The sequence below is a fragment of the Panthera uncia genome (assembly GCF_023721935.1).
Source record: "Panthera uncia isolate 11264 chromosome B3 unlocalized genomic scaffold, Puncia_PCG_1.0 HiC_scaffold_1, whole genome shotgun sequence".
Taxonomy (NCBI): Eukaryota; Metazoa; Chordata; class Mammalia; order Carnivora; family Felidae; genus Panthera; species Panthera uncia.
Window position 1 is genome coordinate 90,666,589 of NW_026057582.1, and position 23,886 is coordinate 90,690,474.

General features: G+C 35.6%; 1 protein-coding gene across 2 annotated transcripts in view; it reads right to left on the reverse strand.

The window, feature by feature from the left end:
• The window catches only part of COPS2 (COP9 signalosome subunit 2), a 30,750-nt gene extending 6,940 nt beyond the window's left edge, over window positions 1-23,810 (reverse strand). Inside the window, exons 1-9 of one of the 2 annotated variants that reach the window (XM_049611685.1) lie at window positions 23,667-23,810; window positions 12,035-12,148; window positions 11,287-11,364; window positions 6,838-6,963; window positions 4,269-4,358; window positions 4,061-4,138; window positions 1,664-1,838; window positions 792-970; window positions 630-682 (exon numbers count right to left, since the gene is read on the reverse strand). In XM_049611685.1, the coding sequence (XP_049467642.1) occupies window positions 630-682; window positions 792-970; window positions 1,664-1,838; window positions 4,061-4,138; window positions 4,269-4,358; window positions 6,838-6,963; window positions 11,287-11,364; window positions 12,035-12,148; window positions 23,667-23,720 (947 nt within the window). In that variant the 5' untranslated portion in view covers window positions 23,721-23,810. Of the gene's footprint in view, window positions 1-629; window positions 683-791; window positions 971-1,663; window positions 1,839-4,060; window positions 4,139-4,268; window positions 4,380-6,837; window positions 6,964-11,286; window positions 11,365-12,034; window positions 12,149-23,666 lie in introns of both variants that reach the window. The other variant, XM_049611684.1, reaches the window with a different exon arrangement.
• Between the last annotated feature and the right edge of the window lie 76 nt (window positions 23,811-23,886).

Sequence of the window (23,886 nt, forward strand, 5' to 3'; positions counted from 1 at the left end):
TGTATTCCCAGCCCAGAGGAAAATTTTTCTTGTTCACCGATTTGTTTTGCAAAAGTAGGCCTTCTTTTCTAGGCTTTTTGCTTTGTTTCATCTTTTATAATTTTATTTAATATTAATTGATCATAGCAGGTTTTTCAGTTGCTACCCACCATAGAAGTCGTCAAAAAATCCTTGGATTTCTTATCAATATAACCCTCTGCTCCTCATCTCAGAAAATTACCTGAGGTAAACTTTTTAGATGATTTTTTTTTTACCTTGTCAATTGAGAAAATATGTGAGTAAAGACACGGTCTTGCTGAAAATTTCTGACTTATGTGGACCAATTCATAATTTCACTTTGGATTAAGGCAGGCTGAAACAGCAAACACTGAAATTGTTTTAAAATAGCTATAATCAGTTTTGTACTGAAAACAGCATACACACAAAGCATGTAGATAACAGGGGGGAAAAAGCAGCCAATACTATACTTCATAAAATCTTATGACTAACAGAAACTGAATAAATGACTTTAAGAGATAAAAATTTCACAAACTTTGGAATATTAACTGAATTCTCAAAATATCTCTTCCACTTTCCCCTCTATTCACCGATTTAAGGAAATTTACCTTAACTGAGAGATATAATCTTACCTTACTAAATTTGTCATTGCTAGAATTTCTGGATCATTTTTGTACGGTTTGGCCTAAGCAGTTAAAAAAAACAAAACAAAAAACAATTAACACAAAGAAAGATTAACATTTACTTCCACAAAAGATAGCTGACAGAAATGAATATTTAGAGCACACGCATACCTCCTGTGAGTCAAATGGATTTATTCCTGACTTCATTAGCATATTTGCTAACACCAAATATTTTAAGCAAGTGGTTCGTCTTGGACTTCCCGATTCATCATAATTCTTAAAGGCTTCAAAAAAATCAGTGTGTGCCTTTTCAAATTCACCTTCTCTCAAGTGCATTTTACCACCACATTCTGCAAATAAAATAGGATAAAAGAGGGTATTTTCAGTTCTGTAGTAAGACTGAATACTTGATAAAAATCACATGAAAACTGTGATAGTGGCCTTCCAGTCTTTTAATTCTATACTGGCCCCAGGATGCTTTCTAAAAAGCAAGCTCTTCATTAAACATCAAACAAGCATTTGCAAATCTTTATTCTCAGTTGAGGCAGAAGGTAATTTTATATACATCATTACAATTCAAGAATAGGACTTCTTTAAATTTTTTTTTTTTAATATTTATTCATTTTTTTGAGAGACAGAGAGAGACAGAGCATGTGTGGGGGAGGGGCGGAGAGAGGAGACACAGAATCTGAAGCAGGCTCCAGGCTCTGAACCGACAGCACAGAGCCCGACACGGGGCTCGAACTCACAAACTGTGAGATCATGACCTGAGCCAAAGTCAGATGCCCAACTGACTGAGCCACCTAGGTGCCCATCAAGAATAGGACTTCTAATGGTAAATTTTCTGTTAGTAATATTTCACTAATGTAAAATCTTAAAAGACAAAATTTCATCCTAATTTCTTTCTAAGACTAGATCATTTCAATGATTTTACTACTTCGCCAATTATTTTCACTATAACACGAACAACCTTCCTAGTCATTCAGTCATATACAATGACAACTTCCTGGGACACTGCCCACCCTTCTCCAAACAAAACTTGCCTCTGATGACTCCCATGATCAGTGGATGAGGGATGGCAGACTTGATGTGAAGTGACTGTTCATAGAGTGCTTTCAGTTTTTTGTTATTCTTCTGTGCCGTGTACATTTGAATTTCCAAAGCGTATATTTCTAATAACTGTGTACCTTTTTTCAGGTCATCTTCTCCATCATCAGTCTAGGAAAGCAAATAATGAACTTTAGTCAAAACAGAATTCACAATCTAGACATTTTTATTTGAGTTAGCCTGGGATCCTTACATTTATAATATGAATTTTGTGTGAAAATGCACTACAACGTTTGAGATCTAGAACACCAAGAACACTAACTTGAATAGCCAAAAAGGAAAGCACACATCTTTTGGATTTTCTAGTCATTCAATAAGGAGTAAGTAACCAGAAGTAATTTTTAATGTATAAAATGTTATAATGTTTGTTTCTATCTAGGAGGTTCTTTATGGTCTTCCCCAAATCGTCACAATTTTATATTCTGTGATTTTATCACAAAGCACTTTCAAGTGCCTTCCTGGTATCAGGCACTGGGTCTGCCTTGGAGAAATGTAAAGTTACATAAGCCGGAGTTCCTAGCCCCGCAAAGTTTACAGGCTAGAAGATTACTCTGTCAACAGATAAATTACAATATAAATGACTCTAGTTGAAGCATGAGCCAAGTGCCCAGAAGAATGGAAGAGAAAAGCACTAACTCTGCTGAGGGATGTCAGAGGAATACAAAGGTTCAACTTTGAAAAATGACCAAAAGCCCACAAAATGCAGGCCATGAAAAATAGCATATGGGCAATAGTCAGACAATCATAAATATCAAGCACTAACATACACAAAGCCAAAATTTATTATTTATTTGCTCTTCCAACTTAATTCTGTTTATTCACTAATGAATCACAGCCAGAGTAAAATACATGATATGTAAGACACAATTTGTACATCTAGGTTATCATAGGGGCATCTGCACGGCTAAGTTAGTCAGTCAAGTGTACACTCCTGATTTTGGCTCAGGTCTCACAGTTTGTGGGATCGAACCCCACATCGTGCTGTCAGCATAGAGCCTGCATGGGATTCTCTCTCCATGTCTCTCTGCCCCTCCCCTGCTTGCATGCTCTCTCAAAATAAGTGGGAAAAAAAAAAACCCCACAGATTAGCATACATCTCTGCTATATTATAATGTTATTTACAATCGGATAGAAGATCCTTTTCCATTCAGAAACGGCTTCTCTATCATTTCCACTTCACATGGAATTGAACTCACAGTTTACGCATCAGACTAAACTTTCTCAAGAATGTGTACATAAGAAACCGATCATAAATAACTAATCTGTTTTATGAAGCAAAACTACTATGAAATAAAAGCACTTTCTTTTTTAAAATAACCTAAAAATATTAATGAAAATACATGCAGGTGATTAATTTAGAACACTTTCTTGACCAACTTTGCTCCCATGCACAGAAATAACGTATATAATTAAAATAATAGTACAAGGCACTGGAGGATCTTAAAAATATTTAAAACAGTATTTTCACACAAACTTTAAACTAATTATCAAATAGCTTTTGATCAAGACAAAAAAGAAAACACAAATTATAGCTATAGTTAAAAAGTTATAGAAGTGCCCTGTTCAGATCATGTGGCTATTCAAATTTAAATTGAGCAAAATCAAAAACTCAGCCACATTTAACTGCCTGATGACATGTAGCTGACGCTATTACATTGGACAGTACAGAAACAGAATGTTTCTAGTATCATAGGAAGTTCTAAAGGAGAGTTTTTACAAAAGATTCATATATTATAAACTTGAATATAAAATCTTTATTATATATGTCTTTAATATTTTTTTCTAATTTTCACAGGGTCTATCTTATTCTTAGTAAATATTAATGACTAGAGTATTTTTTTATTGGTATCTGTTGTCTCAGTCCACAAAAATAATGGCTGAAATTAGGATTAAAACAGGAAGAAATTTAATATTCAGAAAAAATGAGCTTTTTAGGGGCACCTGGCTAGCTTGGTCAGCTGAGCATCCAATTCTTTATTTTGGCTCAGGTCATGATCTCATGGCTGTGAGACCGAGTCCCTCGTTGGGCTCCATGCTGAGTGTGGAGCCAGCTTGGGATTCTCTCTCTCTTCCTCTCTCTCTCTCTCTCTCTCTCTCTTTCTTTCTCTTTCTCCCCCTTCTTCTGCCCCATCCCAGCTCATGCACACACGCTCTCTCTCTCTCAAAATAAATAAGAAATTCTTTTTTTAATGAGCCTTTTCGTATCTTATTTACCAAATTTTATTTTTGGGATGATGTTTGAACAAAAACGTCCCTAAACCAATGTTTCAAATACAATTTTTTAATGCTTTTTTATTATAAAGAAATATTAAGAAAAAGTAAGAGAATGCTACCTGGCAGGACTGATGTAACTGGCGTAAAATTTTTTGAAGCTTTCCATATTCTTCTCGTTCTAAATATAATTTCCCAAGCTGTAAAAGAACATACTTATTGAAATTAAAAGATTTCAAAAGAAAAAGGTATGAATCTTTAGGAGAGTTTATTAAGGATACCCTCCCACTCTTCAAAAAAAAAAAAAATGTAAGTAACTGTAATTGTTACCTTTGTGTTTGTCTTAAACCACAGTCTATCATTCTTAGCATCTTTCAAAGCTTCCAGTGTTGTTTCATAGAATTCCTGCAGTAAATCCATCTGACATAAAAAATCAGAATTCTATAATTGTAAACAGCAAATTTGTACCTGTTAATAAAGTTAATTTGAGCAAACTAAAAGTGCATCTTTGAACTTTAATAATACATAAGATACACTATCTGTTTCCGAATGTCTGTGACATCCTACTATTTAACAAAACCTTAGCAAAATAGAGACCAAATTTGTAAAAAGTGCCAAGATCTGTTTTTAATGTTTTTGAAAAATAAAACCCAGAAAATATCTAATGCTCTAATAGTGTAGGTTTGTCCTTTCCAATCTAATAACTCATTTTATATTGATGGAAGTGAATGGCATGCACACTGAACTACTTGTACTATTGTTAATAGTGTGTATCTTATTCACTAAACTCTCATTTGGTACCTACCACATGGCAAACATTAGGCAAGTAGCTAAAGAAACAAAGAAAAGTAAGATCCCTTCAAAAATTCTTCTATAAATGTAACCTATCAAGTAACTCAACTACACAACTCTTAGGTTACTGGTAAAGTGCTGGGGTTGGGTAGAGGGAAAAATCTAGCACAATGTGAGCTATGTCTAAACACCATCAATTCACAAGTCTGAGTGTGACATTTTTTGATGGAACTTACCCTTTGTTTTGCATTACAATAAGCTCCCCCACCCACCCTCCTCTCCACACACTGGGCTCTGCCTTTGTTTGAATATCTGATTCTCTAGATCTCTACTTAATAGGATCAAGAGGGAAGAGGGCCACGAGGACAGGAAAATTTAATACTTTCAGAAAAGGCTGCCTATTTATTCACGACTGCTGATGGCATACTGAATAAGCTGAGTATCCCCCACCCAATACCTATTCGTACTTTCAAAAGACAAAAAGCTTACATATAGTAGCATGAGACAACACACAATCTTAAAGTTTTAAAATTAATCCCCCCCACTAACATCTGGCATAACATTTATAGTGTACCAAAAATGTTTTGAAGAGACTTGGTTTTAAAACCCAAAAAATATTTTCTCACTTAAGAAAATCCCTTTGATATGTAACAACTCTAGAATTAGTGGCACTAAGTGCTAATGTTTTAATAAAACATATACAGTTGACCCTTGAACAACATGGGTTTGAACTGCACGAGTCCACTTATATACGGATTTTTTTGATACAGTACCCATAAATGTACAGTACCATAAATGTATCTTCTCTTCCTTATAATTTTCTCCATAACATTTTTTTCCTCTAGTTTACTTTATTGTAAGAATATACCATATACATAACATACAAAGTATGTTAATCAACTGTTTATGTTACAGGTAAAGCTTCTGGTCAACAGCAGGCTATCAGTAGTTAAGTTTTGTGGGTTTTTTTGTTTTTTTTTAGTATTTATTTATTTTGGGGAGACAGAATGCAAGCAGGGGAGGGGCAGAGAGAGAAGGAGACACAGAATCTGAAGCAGACTCCAGGCTCAGAGCTATGAGCAGAGAGCCTGACACGGGGCTCGAACCCACGAAGCATGGGATCAGGACCTGAGATGAAGTCAGATGCCCAACCAACTGAGCCACCCCAGTAGTTAAGTTTTTGAGGAGTAAGTTATACGCAGATTTTGAACTGTGAGGTAGGAGGGACAAGGGGTTGGCATCCTAGCCCCCATGTTGTTCAAGGGTCAATTTTAAGTTTATTTTTCTCTATTTCCATTACATATATTTTAGATATAAAGCATAAAAGTAATAAACTACCTCAAGAAATAAAAATGACATTGAGTAGAAAAGAATCAAAGAGATTCTGAGATGAACATTTTTTATTATGAACACAAAAAATATCAAATGTTTTAAGAAATCCTAAATGACAGAGAATACTTCTTGTGCTAAAATACCATGGTTTAAGAAAGCTGAAACTTAGGACTATGTTGCTTAAAAGAATATGAACAAACAATCCAATTAAAAATTCCCTTAGCAATACAATAACATCATCATTGCTTTTCTTAATAACCAAAATCTAGAATAGCAAAAGCACTATCATTCCCAAGGTCCACTGTAGTTTCTTCATCATTAACTGTTCCTTTTGTCCTCCATCATCCACCCATTCTTTATAAAAGAATTTACTAAACACCTAATGGCAATGCCAAGTACTAATATGAGTACAGGGTATCCCTTCAAGGATGTGTAGTTAATCAAATCTACACAAATCTAACTGAGGTGGTGATGGAGTTTGTTGAAACAAACTATAATAGTAACTGTATGGGAGTTTAAGTCTACAAAAGTTGTGTGCAGATTATGTTGGTATCTCAAGATATTATTTGAAGAGATTAAGCTACTTATTACCTTTTAATATTGCATAATTAGTACTATAAGAAAACAATATAGAGTACATTATTTCTAAAGCACTTTACTGACTGGCAAAACTGCTTAACTAGAACCTCTAGATCTTATTAAAAAAAAAGAACAAAGACTTTAGTATAAATAACAACACATTGATAAGTACTAAAAGGAACAACCAGAATCTAACCTGTTTAGAAGTAGAGATATAATCAAGAATAGAATTAATGGATTTTTCAGAATAATTTCTTGTGACTGCACTCCGAATATAGGTCAATAGTTGTTTATATCTGTTCATCATTTCTGGAAAGTTTGTCTATGAGGGAAGAAAAATGCATTATTAGATATGTATTTATGCACGAAAATTTTTATACAATTAAGATTATAGTACATATTACTACATAATTGAAAAATAAGGTTTTACGATAAAGTATGTATGACAGAAACGCTATAAACATTTTAGCTTAAATTTGAAATTTCTAAATCACTGGGACACATGAACCAAATTTATGAAGTTAGCCTATGAAAGACTACAATTTACAAATTTTCAAAATTTCAGATATGTTCTCATTGTACATTTATTGAAATCTTAAGAACTACTACAATATTCACAAACCAAAAAATACAAATAAATCCAACTTTTCAAATGCCTTGGGTCTCAACTACACAGATATCAGCTATATCCTCTTCTGAAGATTTACCCCTTGATGAGAAAGTTCTCCAACAACAGCGGTATGTTTCTTTTCTCCATTCATTATTGGTTGGTTCAACAGTAAAATGTGAGGTGAAGGAAACTTTTCAAGCCCAGGTACTCATCCCACTATTGAGAAAAGTCCTCCCACCCAAGGCTCTACTCAATAGCAGATATAGCTAATGTTGCTATTCCTTGCAGGACTATTTGCACTACTGTGGTTATTCCAAGAAAACATGAGAGATCAGAGGAAATAAGGAAATTACCCCTGAAATTTCAATCACTTAAGTATTTTGGCGAATGGCCTATCATCCCTCAAAGTATACCATGGAAGGGGCGCCTGGGTGGCTCAGTTGGTTGGGCATCTGACTTTGGCTCAGGTCATGATCTCACACTTGGTGAGTTCGAGCCCCGCATCAGGCTCTGTGCTGACAGCTCGGACCCTGCAGCCTGCTTTGGATTCTGTGTCTCCCTCTCTCTGCACCTCCCCTGCTCACTCTCTCTGTCTCTCAAAAATAAACAAACATTAAAAAAAAAAAAAGTATACCATGGAAGTCCATTTATGAGTCTAATCTAATAACCTGAATCCACAGTCCCGACAATCTCCAACTGCTATTAATCCCTCTTTTTACTGGGTTCTACTCCACTTTTAATCAGGGAGGTAGGACACTGGCAGATACAGTGTTTTTCTTGATTAACGACCACATGTGTTTATTAGGATGAAAAATGATAATGTAATTTTCCAGCTTATGACTATGTCCTGCCCTGGGATACAGCATGAGGGACAAAAAAAACATGAGAAGACTCCCTGAAACCTAAGCAAGAATGGAATTACAAAAAAGAAAACAGTAGTTGGGGTGGGGGGAAAAATGGACAGAACAAGGGAAAAACCTTAGTTATATATACATGTAGTTATATATATATATATAAATCAAACCACTTGTATTTCCAAATATGTCAGTACCATGTGAGGGTAAATAATAGGTAATATCCTAGTAATGTTAAAACCCAAGTTACAGAACATATCTTATGGCGAAAGGCAAATTAGAAATAGGATTTTAGCAGAAAGTTCGTTTTTAATTCATTTCTTTATACTCTAATAACTTTAAAGCTCATTTTTCAATAATTCTGTTACTGTAATTAAAGACTACAGGAAGATCAGGTAAATTGCAGCAGTTAACACAGAGCAGTTGAAAACAAAATCCTTCTAACTTTTTATTGCTCAAAACCTTCACACGGCAACATGGGTCCTATTCTGAATCCAACTAGAAACTGAGGGGCGGAAGCTCAAACTACTCTTATAAAACACAACTTATTCACAGATGTTGTTTGAGCAAATAAAAGATAGAGAAGGAAGGCAGGGAAAAATAACACAAAATACAAATAATCCTTTCCCTTACTTGCTTACCATCTTGGCTCAAGGTAAAATGGTAAGATCAAGTTTTATGGGTAGCATATATTTAAATGGGCTCAAACACTAAACTACTGCTAGTATGTTAAGAAAGTCGATTTCTATAGGGTCTATTGTATTATTTCAAATCATAGAATCTTAAAAAAAATTTTTTTTTAATGTTTATTTTTGATAGAGAGAGAGTGAGTGAAAGCAGGGAAGGGGCAGAGAGAGAGAGGGAGACACAAAATCTGAAGCAGGCTCCAGGCTCTGAGCTGTCAGCAGAGAGCCCAACGCGGAGCTCAACCTCACGAGCTGTGAGATCATGACCTGAGCCAAAGTCAGACACTTATCCAACTGAGCCACCCGGGGGCCCCTCAAATCATAGAATCTTAAGAGTTGAACAATGAGGTTCTAATGTCACTAAAATTACTTAATCAAAATCTCTATCCCTTGAGACACCTGATGCTTCTCCCATATCTAAGCTATTGATTTAAATATAGTATGTATTTGTGTTTAATATTTTCACAAATAATAAATGGAAAGAAAGCACAAGGGCTTTGTGCAACATATTCTCTGGGTAAACGCAAGACAGACATTTTCCTTTTTTAATGATACTTAAAAGCAATTGACAACATACTTATTACTGTTTAAAATGTTTTGAATAGTCTTGATATTTTGGGGGGTGAAGAATGAGCTAAAATATTTTGTGGATAGTTTTTGTAAATGTCATGGAGGGCTTCTATTACTAAAGGTAGGTGAGGATGCCAAAGTGACAATATGGCAAGAAGAACAGGATGCAAGATTAGCAGAAGTTACCTGGACAAAAGTAACAGTCAGTTCAGGGAGTTCAATTTCAAACAGAAGGGACAGAGAAGTTAATGGTGACAGGGAGGAGACATATGAGAAATTAGAGACAGGAGAAAAAGAAAGTGGTAACAGATTACCAGCTATCCTTTCATCTGCCACAGAAGCAAGTGTTTACCTCTGCTCTCTAAGCTTCTCAAAAGTTCCTCTACCCTTAGTGATTTTAAGGTTTACGCCTGTCACTAGTCCTCTTGTCTAACCATTTTTTTCCCCTCCACCTCTACCCTGCACTCCTGAAGACTACCAATTCTATGAAGGTACAATGTCATGACAGTTCCAGATTATTTAGAACTTCTACAACATATATGAGTACCTACTGAATGCCAGCCACTACTACAGGTGGTAGGAATGTAACAGTGAATAAAACAAAGTCCTGCTCTCATGGACCTTACCACCCATGGGGATGAGGGCAGCAGAAAGGCAATTAAGCAGTGATATATTCAAAGAAAAAAAAACCCAGCAGGGTAAGATGAATGTAAGTGATGGTGAGAAGGATGCTATTTTACATAAGGTGGTCCAGAGGGAGGCCATCCTGATATACGGTGACACCGAATAGAGATCTGATCAAATGAAGAAAAGAGCCATACGACTATTACAGAGGAGCATTTGGGGCAGAGGAAATAGCAAATACAAGTGTTTATGAGTAGGCGCATCCTTAGGATGACAGGAGGAACAGCAAGGAAGCCGTACAGAGAAAATAAGATCAGAAAAGGTAAGATGATGTAGGGTGTTATAGGTCATGGTAAAGATTTGGATTTTATTTTATTATTATTATTATTATTATTATTTTAAGTTTTATTTATTTATTTTGAGAGAGGGTGCATGAGTAGGGGAGGGGCAGAGAGGGAGAGAGAGAATATGAAGCAGGCTCAACACTCTCCGTGCAGAACCTGATGCAGGGCTTGAACTCACAAACCGATCTCACGAACTATGAGATCAGGACCTGAGCCAAAATCAGGAGTCATACACTTAACTGAATGAGCCAGCCAGATACCCCAGGATTTGGATTTTATTAAGGAGAGTGGGAACCATTAGAAGATTTAGAGCAAAGGAATGACACAGTCTCACTTACATTTTAAAAGGATCACTCTAAAAACAAAAACAAAAACAAAAACAAAAAGGATCACCCTGCTGCTTGTGGAGAATAGACTGTTAATAAGGCAAGGATAGAAGAAGCTACTGAAATAATCCAGGTGAGAGATGATGTTGGTTTGAACCAGAGTAATAGAGATAAAAATGGTTAAGCAGCAGTCAGATACTGGATATATTTTTAAAAGATATAAAGACACCTGGAATTACCAATGGATTATTTGAGGGGTGAGAGACAAAGAGAGGAGTCAAGAATAATGCTAAGGTTTTTGTCCTTATCAGTGGAAGAGGAACTCCTTATAATACAAAGTAAAATTTTAAAATTCCAAAATAAACAACAGTTTTTGGAAAAGTCCTGTTAATAAGGAAGCCAAACACTGTCTGAGTATCTAAAGGATAAGCTTTCAAAAAAGTTTGATTTCTTTGCAGAATGTTTTTTACTTAGTATTGTGGTAGTCACAAATGAAAGCTAGGCTAAATACGGAAATGTATCAACATAATTATTTTAAAGAGGTAGATATAATGCCATTTTGCTGCCATGTGGTTTTTACCTACAGAATTCATTTCATTATTAGTTTAATTCCCCTCAAAACAAATCTTACCAACTTGAAGTTAATCTTAATCATTTGCTTCAGTGCTTTAAATCCCCATTCTCCTTTTTCACCTTCAAGTTCCAAAACCTAAAAAATAGAAGACATTTTTAGCCTAACAAAAATGTTAATGTTATTTTCTAATGACAACGTCTATTTTGAATTAGTTTTCCATCATACGAATTAAGAAGGTTTCCCCAAGAATTACATTTCTCAATGCCATTTTTTAAAGGCTTTAAAAAGGAAACGAGTCTTAAAACGCTTAAGGATAAGTGAGCTAATTTTTAAGTTTCTTCATCAAATATTAAGTAAGAACTACTACTTGACTATTACATAGTCCCATAAATCCTTTTTTTTCCCATCTGAATAATCCATTGATAAGAATAATCCAAAAGTGTATCAACAGTCAAGAAATCACCTTACTTAACACTGAAACCACACCTGTGTGATCTGTCCCCGAAGAAGGAATAAAATTGCAGGGGTAATACCTATTGATCATTCATGTTGATTTCCTTTGTCCAGAACCACACTAGCTTTTCAGGACAATGGCCCTGCTCTATAGACAGCTTGATTAGAAAAAACAGGATATCCATTTTGAAATATTTGCATGTGCTGCATAAATGCAAACTTATTTATAGGATTACCACTCAGTATCCAAAACACATTTCTGAGATAAAATCACTTGGAACTTATTTGATCTAAGACATCATTTAAAAAAAATAAACTTTAAGACACAGAATCAATCAGAAAAAATATGAACCTTTTGAAAACTGCTTAATGCTGCTTTTGGGTCATCTTCTTTTAATGCTTTGGAATTATAGTACTGATTTTCCAAATCCACATTTGGCTCGGAGTTACTATCTTCAGAGTATTCCTGTTTGTTAGAAAGAGATACTACAATGAAAAAGAAACCCACACACTGCCCTGTAAAAAGTGAATACTGTTAAGATGGAAAACCATACATTTGCACAAAACAACCTTGCAAACATAGGTAAAATGTAACTGATACTTAATCCTTATTTAAAAAAAAAAGTAAAAAAGTCAAAATCAAGTGGAGAGAATAGAATCACTTACTTTCAGATCAAAACTACACTTTCCACAGAATTAACAGAAAAGCAAAATGCAAAGAAATAATGGGTTAATGAGCCCCAATTCTGTTGTGGTTAACCTTTTGTTGGTCATGGAACCCAAGAAAAATCACTGTAAATGCTAATTATTACATAAATGCTAATTATTCATCTTAAGTTCTGTAATGTAATTTTCTCTACTCCTTAAGTCTAAATTTCATTATTATAATATGGCCTAACTACCTGGGATGATAATATGCACATAGCATATATACATAGCTATATATATATATACACACACACACACACACATATATATATATGGCTACATATATACATAGTTAAATATAATTGTATATTAATAAGAATATTTGCTTTTTGTGCACTCCACTTACTCAATAGCTATTTAGTTATATTAATATACTTTAGCTTTATAACAAATCAGAAGAAAATGAATTTATATAACTTCATATGACTTTTATCACATAAATTCACCTCTAAGTACTGAAACAATAAAGTAGAAAGGAAAATTGGAATAAAGCAGCTATTTTGTGGAGTTGTGTCAACAAAGAGTTTAAAATAGTTCCAAGATATTCAATTTAATGATGAAGATTATAAAACATAAAGATTAGTATAATGAAAATCACTGTTTTAAGACACAAAAGTATTTCCATCAGTTGCAAGTTATTCCAAAAGGCAAGTTGACTGTTATATTAAGAATAGTACATGGAAGTAAACACAAAAAGACACACAGTATTAGAGTTCTTTCTAAATCCAAATACTGAGTAAATTTTTTTAAAGATACTCACAAAAAAAATCTGTAATATTTCATAAAGGCCAAAGAATGAAAAAAGTTATAGTGAGCATAGTGCTAGAAAGATCAAAAATATATGAACACAAGATGAATTTTTCCTGTGACCAGCAGATGGAGGGGTATGTCTGATGTTAGTACAAAACCAGTTTTATCTGACCACAGAGGCTTTGTAATGTGCACCCTCTAGAGGACAATTATTTTCTTGTGTAAGGACATGCGGCAGAGACGCAGTCTCACAGATTTGATTGGGAGTTCAGTTATGTTTAACATGAAAATCCTTTGCAACACTTCAATTTCATAATCAATCATTCACTTCTTAACCCTGTAATCTAAGTTTGATTACAACTGATTAAACTAGAAAAGCAATTAATAAAAACTTAATAAATAAATAAGCCAAAATAATGCTATGATAGTGAAGGATTCTGAGATAGGTTTTGAAAGATAAATGGGAGTCTGCATGCTAGACATAAGAGGAGAGGGGAAAGAAAACAGTAGACACAAAACAGCATTATGGAAGGTAACTAAAGAACCAAAGGCAGTCACATTGTTGGAACATAAAAAAGTCTTTATTGATTCTACTTTCAACGTATGTCTCCAATTCAAATTCATGCACTTTCCTCTATCTCCCTTGCTACCAGCCTAGCCTACTAAGTCACTTTGATCTCTCCGCACCCCTCCTTTTACACCTTCAAATTCCAACCTTCTCATGGTAAGCAGCCAGAATAACCTTCATAAAATGTAAATTAGCACGTACATTCCTCTTCTCAAAATGGTTTCATATTGCTCTTAAAATTAATTTCAAAAATTATCAAAATCTTACTCCTGACTACGCATCCAATCATATCTATTAATTAAGCTCTCCCTGATTCATTTTACTGCAGCCACTGTGGCCACCACATAAATGGCCAAAATTCGTTCCCCCACTCTTCCTCTGGTTAACTACTGCATAGTGTCACCTACTCAGGGAAGATGTGGGAGTAAAAATCATAGCTATAAAACCTACTCTACACCTTTGGAAATCAGTTCTCTAGATAACTGTTCAATAACATAAATAGTCAGCTAAACCAGAAAATGATTTTTCTGCAACCCAAATCTTTAGAATACATCCTTCAACTTGGAAATAAGTTGTTTTTATTTGTATATATCACAAAGTCTAAGAATTGGAATCTCACTCAAAGTCCATTTGTTTTTGGTTTCTTAGCCCACAACAGGTAGAATAAACCAACTATGCCAGGATATGAGTGAGAAAAGGGAAGAGAAAATACTATTTTAAAATAATAAAATTTTAAAACTTCAATTATCTGGAAATTACTGACCTGATTATAACATTGTTGAAGACAAGAACCTTTACATTTCGTACCATGTCTAACACAATGCCTTATCATTCAGTCACTGAATATTTCTTATAGTACAAGCCTGGCTATATACAACTTCTGATACCTGATTGACTCCCAACTAATATTTCTAAACTTTAGGTGTTAAAACACTCCCAAATCACAATGATTAAGATAAGACTTAATCTAGCCCTCAACATTTTGTAAATATAAATATTCTTTTGGTTTTTCATATTACAGCTGACCCTTGAACAACATGAGTTTGAAATGCATGGGTCCACTTACATGGGGACTTTTTTCCTGATCAACATGCTATAGTACTGTAAATGTATTTTCTTATTATGATTTTCTTAATAATATTCTTTTCTTTGCTTACGTTATTGTAAGAATACAGAATATAATACATGTAACATATAAATTATGTGTTAATTGTTTTGGTATCAGTAAGTCTTCTGATCAACAACAGTAGGCTATGAAGTTTGGGGAGAATAAAAAGCTATACATGGATTTTCAAGGGTCAACTGTGTATGGATGAAGTGGAACATATAATATCTTTTGCATAACTGCAATTCAATTCTAAGAGTTACTGGCAAAATGTATAAATACACAAGAATTGGTACAACTGATATGTTACTGACTGGCATTCCTTTTTTTTTTTTTTTTAATGTTTATTTATTTTTGAGAGAGAGAAAGTGTGTGCGTGAAGGAGGGGCAGAGAGAGGGGAACAGAGGATACGAAGCGGTCTCCACGCTGACAGTAGAGAGCCCAGTGTGGGGCTTGACCTCACAAACTAAACCATGAGATCATGACCTGAGTCAAAGTTGGATCCTTAATCAACTAAGCCACATAGACGTCCCTGACTGGCATTCTTATAATCAGGCAGTCCCTTGTTATGATGCATGTTCAAATGGGTTTGAACCAATCTCTGTGATATCACTAACCTGTCATAGGCAGTTTAATGAATCAGTACAAGCTATGTACCACATACAGTAAACTATTCCTTAGTTATTACACTGATATTTTGAGAAGTCTAGAATAATTCCGTTTTGGGATATCTTTTGTTAGATATCTATTTAGATACTTGATAATGATCTTTAGCATAGACCAGTAGTTAAGTGTTGCTCACACAAATGCAAACCAAATCTTTCCCCTCAAGCAATTCATGGTCAGAGACAGATATGCAAATAGCAATGCTATAACATGATAAAAGCAATTAAGAGACACCTACTAGGTACAGTAGCAGCTCAAAAAAAAAAAAAAAAAAGTTACAGGAAGGGAAAATGACCTGAACCAGGTCTAAAAGTATGAATAGGAGTTGCCTGGGGATAAGGAAGGGCATCTGAAACAAAGCAGTTAATATGTGTAAAGGTATGGAAGCTTGAAATGGTATCGCATATTTGAAAGAAGCATGAATAGTCAGATTGGGCTGAAGCACAGGATGTGTATAAAGAACTGATGAAAGATAAACTGGTATCAGAGGAACAGGACAACAGAAGTCTAGCAAGGAGTTTACATCAAGTGGAGCCACTCACTAAAAGATTTTACAAGGAAATAATCGCTTGTGTTTTAGGAAGGTACTCTGGTAGTAACGAAGTAGCCCACTGGATACTCTATAAACAACAGTCTGGTTAAAAGATGATGGAGGTCTGATTTCAAATAGGAGAAAAGGGAGGAAACAAGTGTAAGTATAGAAGATGTCAAATGATATTAAGGATGTAAAATAAAAAGGACCCACCACATGGGTACAGGATAAAGGGAAATAAAGTTATCTTTAGTGCCTATCAATGACTTGGTCACACACAGTGTTACTGATCAGAATAGAGACTATAGGAAAAGTATTAAACAAATACTGCTAAACACAATTCCCCTGTCAGATGAGAAGGGTATTAACTATAATCTGTAACAGTTTAAAGAAAATACTTTTTAAAAGAGAATCTGATAATTCAAACAATAAAAAACAAAAATTTTTAAGAAACAAAAAATTTAAGCAATATATGAAAACACTTGAACGTTGTTAAAGGGATTGAAAAACTCACTAAATTTCATTAAGTACCACCTACTTATATAATACCTCATGTCCTGCCATCTCCCCAAAGCAATCTGTGATCCATGCACACCACCCAAACCTATTCTTCCTTCCCCAAATGTGCCACACAATTCAAAATCTCTGCTTTGACATAAACTGTTCTCTCTGCTAGGAATTCTAAACTACCTCCCCTATTAGCACACTTCCCACTTTTCTCCTATGATGGTTCCTAGCCCTAACACTGCTGGAAAACATATTCATCAAGGTTTGCCTTGTGATACTTTCTTCAACCCTACTTAGGAAAATAAATCTCCTTAGTCAGCTTCTACATGACATGAATCTCTCTAACATGGAGCCTTGTGAGTGTGTTTTGTTCCCACCTCCCCTCATCTCACTACCATGAGCTTCTCAAAAAGCAGAACTTTCTCTTCCTCATCTTGGTATCCCCTGAGTCTCGTATAATACAAAATGCTCAGTAAGTGTTTGTTTAATTGAAATGAAAAGTGGATGAATGTTCGAAAGTAACATACAAAACTATATAGCCAGGGGCAATTTTCACTCTATGCTGGAATGGACCTACTGCTGAACAGGGTCAGTTCCACAGTTCCTACTTATTCTCCTGTACCTTGTCAATAAAAGTCTGTGAAATGTGCTCTAGGAAAACAAGACTCACTATTAACAATGTTCCTCAAGCCCTGACCATGTCGTGACAGCTATACTAGATGCCAGGCACAGAGAGGCAAAGGGCAAGGTCTCACTATCCTTAAGGACTAGATATGATACAAGTCCTAAGTAGCCATTTGTGGTTTAGACATTCATAAAGTTGCTCAAAGTTTTTAAAATTTCACTTAAGTTAACGGGTCCTAATTTATCTACAGTGTAAATCAGAACATTATTTTATTTATTCCAAACTGTTAGGCTTCAAATTAAATTTTCCAAAGAAAGTCATAAATGTCATTAGACCTGGGCTACAGTTTTGACTCTCCCACTAATTTGTCCTGTAAATTTAAGTAAGTCACTCAGACATGCTGCTTTAGTTTCTCTTATCAAATGGGGGGGGGGGGGGGTAGGTCGAACCCTCGGAGCTTTCTAATTCCCGCTGAGGTCCATGTGTTTATTTTGAGATATAATATACAAGTACAAATTCACGCTGTTGAATATTCACAGTTAACAGATTTCAGTTAGGGGTAAAAAGCCTTAAATTTATCTTATTCTTAGCATGTAAGAGCTGTCTCCTGTTAACTTATCATTTTAGCTATTCTTGTTTGAACCTCTCCAATCTCATTATACAAAGTATACCTATGAGGTAATGCAACAGGACTTTTTGGAAATGCATCAAAACTTTTATTCCAAACCAATACTTATCCCTGAAGCAGTAATTTTTTTAAAAAGTGTTTCGGGGCACCTGGGTGGCTCAGTCGGTTAAGCGGCTGACTTCGGCTCAGGTCATGATCTCACGGTCCGTGAGTTCGAGCCCTGCGTCTGGCTCTGTGCTGACAGCTCAGAGCCTGGAGCCTGTTTCAGATTCTGTGTCTCCCTCTCTCTGACCCTCCCCTGTTCATGCTCTGTCTCTCTCTGCCTCAAAAATAAATAAACGTTAAAAAAAAAAATTAAAAAAAAATAAATAAAAAGTGTTTCATTTTATTTTAGAGAAAGCGCGTGAGTGGGGGAGAGCAACAGAGGGAGAGAGAGAATACATGCTGAGCATGGAGCCTGATGGAGCCCTATGTGGGGCTCGACCCCATGACCTGAGCTGAAATCAAGAGTCAGTTGCTTGACTGAGCCACCCAAGGCGTCCTGAAGTAGTAATTTTAAGAGGTAGTAAAATTATTCCAATCATGATACGAATGCATATTATGAAGTAATGCTTCTGAAATTCTGAAGAAACACTTCAGAAACACTTTTGAACAGTTTTGTTCAACACTTTTGAAACAGTTCAAAAACACTAAATATTTCTGACCTAAAACACTATCACCCGGTTTGATGGCCCCACTCATTTATCAAATATGACTCAGAATACAGTTTTCGACATCTATAAAAAAGGATAAAGCCTGATTATCACTGAAGTTTAAAAAAGAAAAAAAGCTGCACATTGTTTATAACAGCAAAAGAAAACAGGCCAAATGCTTAATAAGAGAGAACTGGTTACATAGAGTATGGCACATCCACACAATCAAAGCAGCTGTAAAAAGAATAAGTAAACTTTTGTATACTTTACATGGAATAATCTCTAAGATAAATTAAAAAACAAAGAGAGGGGGAAAAATGTGTATTTTGTTACCTATGGGGAGGAATGGGAACTGGACAAATTGGGAACAAAAATAGAAAGGAATCTTTTTATATTTTTTTAACCATGTGCATATATTACCCATTATAAAAAGCTACATGGTTCAGGTTCTGAAGACAATTTTTAAGAACTCTAAAAAATTTTGAGCAATGACATAATTACTGTGTGACCTCTCATGATCAAAGTTAAGAATTTTGCTCATAATTTGTACCCTGGAACCTGTCCCCTTCTCACTTCAGCAATAAAAGTAATACAGGTTCACTGTGAAAGGTTTGTAAGAAATAAATTTTAGTTTTCCTGACACTTTTCAGATCTTGTAGAATTTTTTCTATATTTTCCCACTCAATAAAATAAATTTTATTCCTACCCAATAAAATTGTAATACAGATTACATATTTATAGTGGATATATGTTCACTGTGTTCAGAACATTGGTGATCAACCCTTTCTCTCCCAGGTGAGGGCTCTCAATTACAGTGCGCCATCCACAGAGGAGGGCAAGCAACCCATCTCCCTCTCTACAGTGAGCCAGTGGTTCACAGAAGGCTACACAGACATCAGCTGGAAAAGTCCTTCCTAGGGCTTTGCTGTTAGCTCTAGCAAGGAACACCTTTTTGGCTTTGGGTTATAACGCTAGGAAGATGCTGCATTACATCTTGTGAAGGCAATTATGCCAACACAGTGAGGAAAGCAGACCAGGAAGAGAGACAGAAACAGAAAAAAGACCCACTACCATCATCTGAGCCATGAATCCAGCCATATTCCTACTTCCTGGTGATGTAAACCAACACATGCTCTTTTTAGTTTAAGCTTGTTTGACATATATTCCTCTTATGCCCAAGAGTCCTGACAAATAAAACTGATCAAAAGTTTTTCATATCATGGAATATTGTTTAGTAGCATGGTTTGAAGTGCCAACATAGCATTCCACCCCATGGATATATGATAATTCATCTATAACCTTATTAATATCAATAGTATTCCCCTCCTATTGATAACTTGGAGTTGTTTCCAATTATTTACAATTAAACATGTTAAGTTTCTTTTAAAAGCCTCAGCTGTACAATCATATATCATCTTCATGAAGTCTACATGCAACTCCAAATGTGTGTGCAACATAGAAAACACTGGCCTAGACCATAAACAGTATATTGTTTGAAAATATGTACAACATTTTGTCAAATATTAACTTACTGGGACAAGAGTCTCAGAGTGAAATAACCTTTAACATCAAAGCTCCTCATATTGCACAATGATAAGTGATAGTCCTTATACCAAATACACAAATTCCTAGAATCATTCTTTTGCCCTTGTTCTTATATTACCACTTCTTTTTCAAAGGAGATTACATATCTTTTTGTAGTAATTCAAAATTATTTTTTAAAAAATAGTGTTAGTTTTTAATTTGTTAAACTATGTTCTAGGGTTTTTTATAACATGAGAAAATAAAGTTCAAGCCATCATTTGCTGATCTTGTTAAAATGGTAACGAAGTAAGAGATTCCATAAAGATATCCTATAGTTAAGACTGACACCTCTCCTTCCCAAAAAGCAAAGAACAAGTAAATATTCAGGGCATTAAAATATACTAAGTATTAGTATATAGTATAAGTATACTATATATGCTAAGACCAAAAAAAACCACAACACTATTAAACATTCATTCACTGATCACAGCTATGAGCTTGACTAGGGTAATATAAGACCCACAGATTGGTAATACATTTAACCAAGTGGAATTACTCTACCTGTTTGATAATTTTTTTTGCTTGCAATACATTAAACTCAAATATACCGTGCCCTATCACAGGATCTACTCAAGGATAGATTGTTGGAATGAAGTCAGTCTGTCCTAACTCCTTTCTAAAAAGATTACTAGAAATACAAAGCAACTTCACGCTAGAATGGCTGGACGGTGGAATTGCAATAGTTAACTTACCAATAACCTTATTTACTTAACGAGTGGCAGTAGAGTTATTATTTAGTATTATCAGACCAGCAAATAATCAAGACATTTACCAGTATCATCTCCTACTTCTCCATTTAATGCTACATAAATTCCTATGCTTAGATAATGCCTGTGTCTGCCTCTAATAAAAAAATAAAATAGGTCTTAGAAATAAGAGCTCAAGCAAATTAATTTCTTTCACGCTTGCTTCTTTTTTTTAAACTAAGTTGGTTCTCTTTTCTTCTAGATCTTGGGCATAAACCATTATTTACTTCCTTAGATAAAAACAGTATAGTTTTAGAAACAGATTTTTACTTTGCCTGGTGGTATCCTAACTACCTATTTCCACTAGATGGGACAAGTACAAAAAATGATTTAGGGTATTAAAATTTATCAATAGACAACCTACAAAAGATATGCTGAATATATCTGTGGTCAGAAATACTCATGGCTTTAGTTAACATTTTGACTAAAATGAAGTGATGGCAAATTTTCCCACAAATCATACATTTCTTTTAATAAAAAAGAAATTTCCTTAAAAGAGCAAGTCAATTCTTTGGACTCTTTAAATCGCAAGAAACAACAAGACCCAGGCGAATAACTACGAAAAAACCCCCAATAACTTCTCTTCTGACAACATGTAAGCATGAAATGGCAACCAGCTTCCCTCAATCTTTTTTAAAAATATTTTAAAGTAATCTCTATACCCAATGTGCGGCTTCAGTTTACAAACCTGAAATCGACAGTCCCATGCCCTACTAACTGAGCCAGCTATGTGCTCCCCCCCACCACCTTAATCTTTCTTTTAAGTAGGCACCATGCCCAGCGTGGAGCCCAACACCCCAACACACACCGGGCTTGAACTCACAACCCTGAGATCAAAACCTGAGCTGAGATCAAGAGTTCATGCTTAACCGACTGAGCCACATAGGCACTCCTAATTTTTTTTTTAACATACAGTGGTTTAAGGAAATTAACTAAGAAAGCATAAAATAAATTACTAAATAAATTTTATGCCATCAAAAGACTAACTCATAGTAAACAAAGCATAAAAGCTTTCACTACTTGATACAGGACTGAGAAGGCAGAATGATACCTATGTAAGAGATATGGGGGGGAGGGAGGACTATTTAACAGAATGCTGTGGGGGAAGAATTCATTTAATTATGTACAGTGTAAAATCTTACTTTTTTTGGTTAAGAAAATATAAGTCAAAACAACTATGTATTTGGCTTTGTATTGTACTGCATTATAGTGTAGGCTCTAAAAAGCTGGGAAAACCTAGCCAAGTTAAACAATATATGTTTAACAATAGAATTCTTGTGAAAACTGAGCACTACATGGCACAGTAAAATTCTCATTTTATGCCTCAGTGTAGGCCATTCCTACACCGCATTTTCAATGATGATCTTCAAGTTTATCACAGTGCTAATAAGTCAGGTACTCAATAAACTATTGTTTAGGAAAGATAAGCAGAAACATTTAAAAACAAAAATAAAAAACAGGCATATTTAAGAGACACTTCTACAGTTATTAAAATACCTGTAATATAAATAAATGTACAAATAAAAATGCACATGATATCACAACTAATACATTCTTAATGCACTTAATGTGCTGCCTACAACTGACTTGGTTTACACAAACTGAAACGTAAAGCAGAAATCAAAACTATTAGCAAAACTCTCCATTCAAGTTTAAGAATGATTAAAACCTCTACTATGATTTTCAGGTAACAGCAAGCATTTCCCTCTACCTTTTGCAAAGGTGCTTTCATTTAAAATAGAAAAATTAATTGTAAATTACTATACAAAGAAGTTTTACACGAATTCAAAACAATATATTAATGTCTACTCACGAATATCTGGCACTTAAAATATAAAATAAGTCAGATTTCCCTAAACATCTACTTCATAACTTTAGGATAATGCAGCATCACTATCACATGCAGGAACCATGCAACAACAACAAAAAAAATTGGTGCTAATTCTTGGTCCGGATAATTTTCCTTAGTTCACACACAGATACTGTTTCTGAATAGCAACCTGTAATGGTAGTGAATTATTTTTGAAAACCTGTAAATCCGTTGATAAGTTAAACCTTGAATCTTCACAGACCACCGTTCAGCTACATACATTCGTTCATTGTTATACGGTTGATATTTTTAACTTTGAATACTAGGAAACCTCTCAGTCAAGAAAAAAATCCATTGGGTCAATCCCCTTCTCCCTACCTCCCCCACACACCAAAACAAACAGAAAAACCCCCAAAACCTCCTTCCCAGCTTTCTTCTTTAAACAAAACAAGTAATTTAACTACTTCTTTTTCAGCTATCCTTGCTCTGAATTCTCCGCTGCACCTTTACCTTAAATCAAAACGGACCCCATACAAGACTTATTATTAAGCTCTGTTTCCAGGAGACTCACAAGTGGCGTTTCGCGGTCAGGACTGGGAGCAGTAAGGCCCCCCAGTTTTCAGACCCTTGTCTCAGCATTTCGTACTGTCTCAGTTCTAGGGTTAAGAAGAGGAGCCCAGAAAGCTGGGCCTGAGAGGGCAGAGCCAGGGCCTAGACCGCTGCACGATCCCCGAGGCGGCTCCGGAGGTGGGGAAGAGGTAGGAGGCACCGAAAACCGGACCCTGGAGGCCAGGAGTGTCCACGTAAACGAGGAGGCACTCGGACTTGGAGCGCAAAGCTCGGGACCCCCTTTGCTGCCTCCTTTACCCTCCCCTCCCCCATGCTGGAGAAGCAGGGCCCAGGCCCGGTGCGGGAAGGGGGAGGAGGTAAACTCGTCCTGTCACTGCACCGAGAGACGGGAAGAAGCACATGTTTTACGGGGAGAGGCCGCGGTGGCCCCTGCCCCAACCTCTAAAGCCAGACACCACCTCTAACCCCACAGTTCCGTCCCCTCCGCCTCACCAGGTCGTAGTCCTCCTCATCATCGCACATGAAATCATCCTCCATGTCAGACATCTTGGCCGGGAGGGGGGGAGAGGGAGGAGAAATTGGAGACAACCTCCTCCCACAATGCTCCACGGCTCAGAGGCGTCACTCGCAGCTTCTCCTCGCCTTCCCGTCGCTCTTAGAGGAGCAGAATGTTTCCTCCCGGAACAAATGCGCTCGGTATCGGGAGGATTCA